Source organism: Penaeus monodon, chromosome 25 (genome assembly GCF_015228065.2).
Source record: "Penaeus monodon isolate SGIC_2016 chromosome 25, NSTDA_Pmon_1, whole genome shotgun sequence".
Classification (NCBI taxonomy): domain Eukaryota; kingdom Metazoa; phylum Arthropoda; class Malacostraca; order Decapoda; family Penaeidae; genus Penaeus; species Penaeus monodon.
The window spans coordinates 33402392-33402994 of NC_051410.1; the positions used below are offsets into that span (position 1 = coordinate 33402392).

At 38.6% G+C, this 603-nt stretch overlaps 1 protein-coding gene across 1 annotated transcript in view; it reads left to right on the top strand.

The window, feature by feature from the left end:
* LOC119589156 overlaps nt 1–603 on the top strand; it is a gene marked incomplete in the record, with an annotated part of 81195 nt that overhangs the window by 70221 nt on the left and 10371 nt on the right. Inside the window, 1 exon segment of the mRNA XM_037937735.1 lies at nt 447–517. Within this exon segment, the coding sequence (XP_037793663.1) occupies nt 447–517 (71 nt within the window).

Genomic DNA, 603 nt, shown 5'->3' on the forward strand with positions numbered 1-603 from the left:
ATGATTTTTTAAAGAAAAAAATTGTTTGTTGGAACATGTAATTGAAATATGTAAAATCAAGTCTGTGTTACTAATAGTATATTGGTCTGCTAGGAAGTAGCATGCATTGGGACTCTAATGTTGATTTCGCATTTCCAAAAACACCTGTTGTAGATTTCGTCGCTCCCCGCACAGATTGCATTCGTTTCTCATTGTTTTACAATATCCTAGTTCATAGATGCGTGTGTACGTGTACATAATACACTCTCGCGCACATACAGAAACTCACAAAAAAAATTATATGTACAAGTCCGGTTAAATCTTGAAAAGGATTTTCTTCCCACCTTTTACCTTTTGTGTCAGTGTTGACTTTGAGTGGTCTAGTTGATGTGGATATTTATGAGTCTTGGTGAAGCTGTGTATTTGGCCCTGAATTTGTGTGTATTTACATTAGTCTTTTGTTGCAGAAGCTGTCGATGGATCTCGGCGGAGTCTTCGTAGTGTCAGTTTGGAGAACAACCTCTCAAGTGTAACAGCGGTGAGTACGCGGAGCCCGGATTGTGATCACTTCAAACAGACTTTAGAGGAATAATATACTGCGCTGAAATGATGATGGATGTTCCG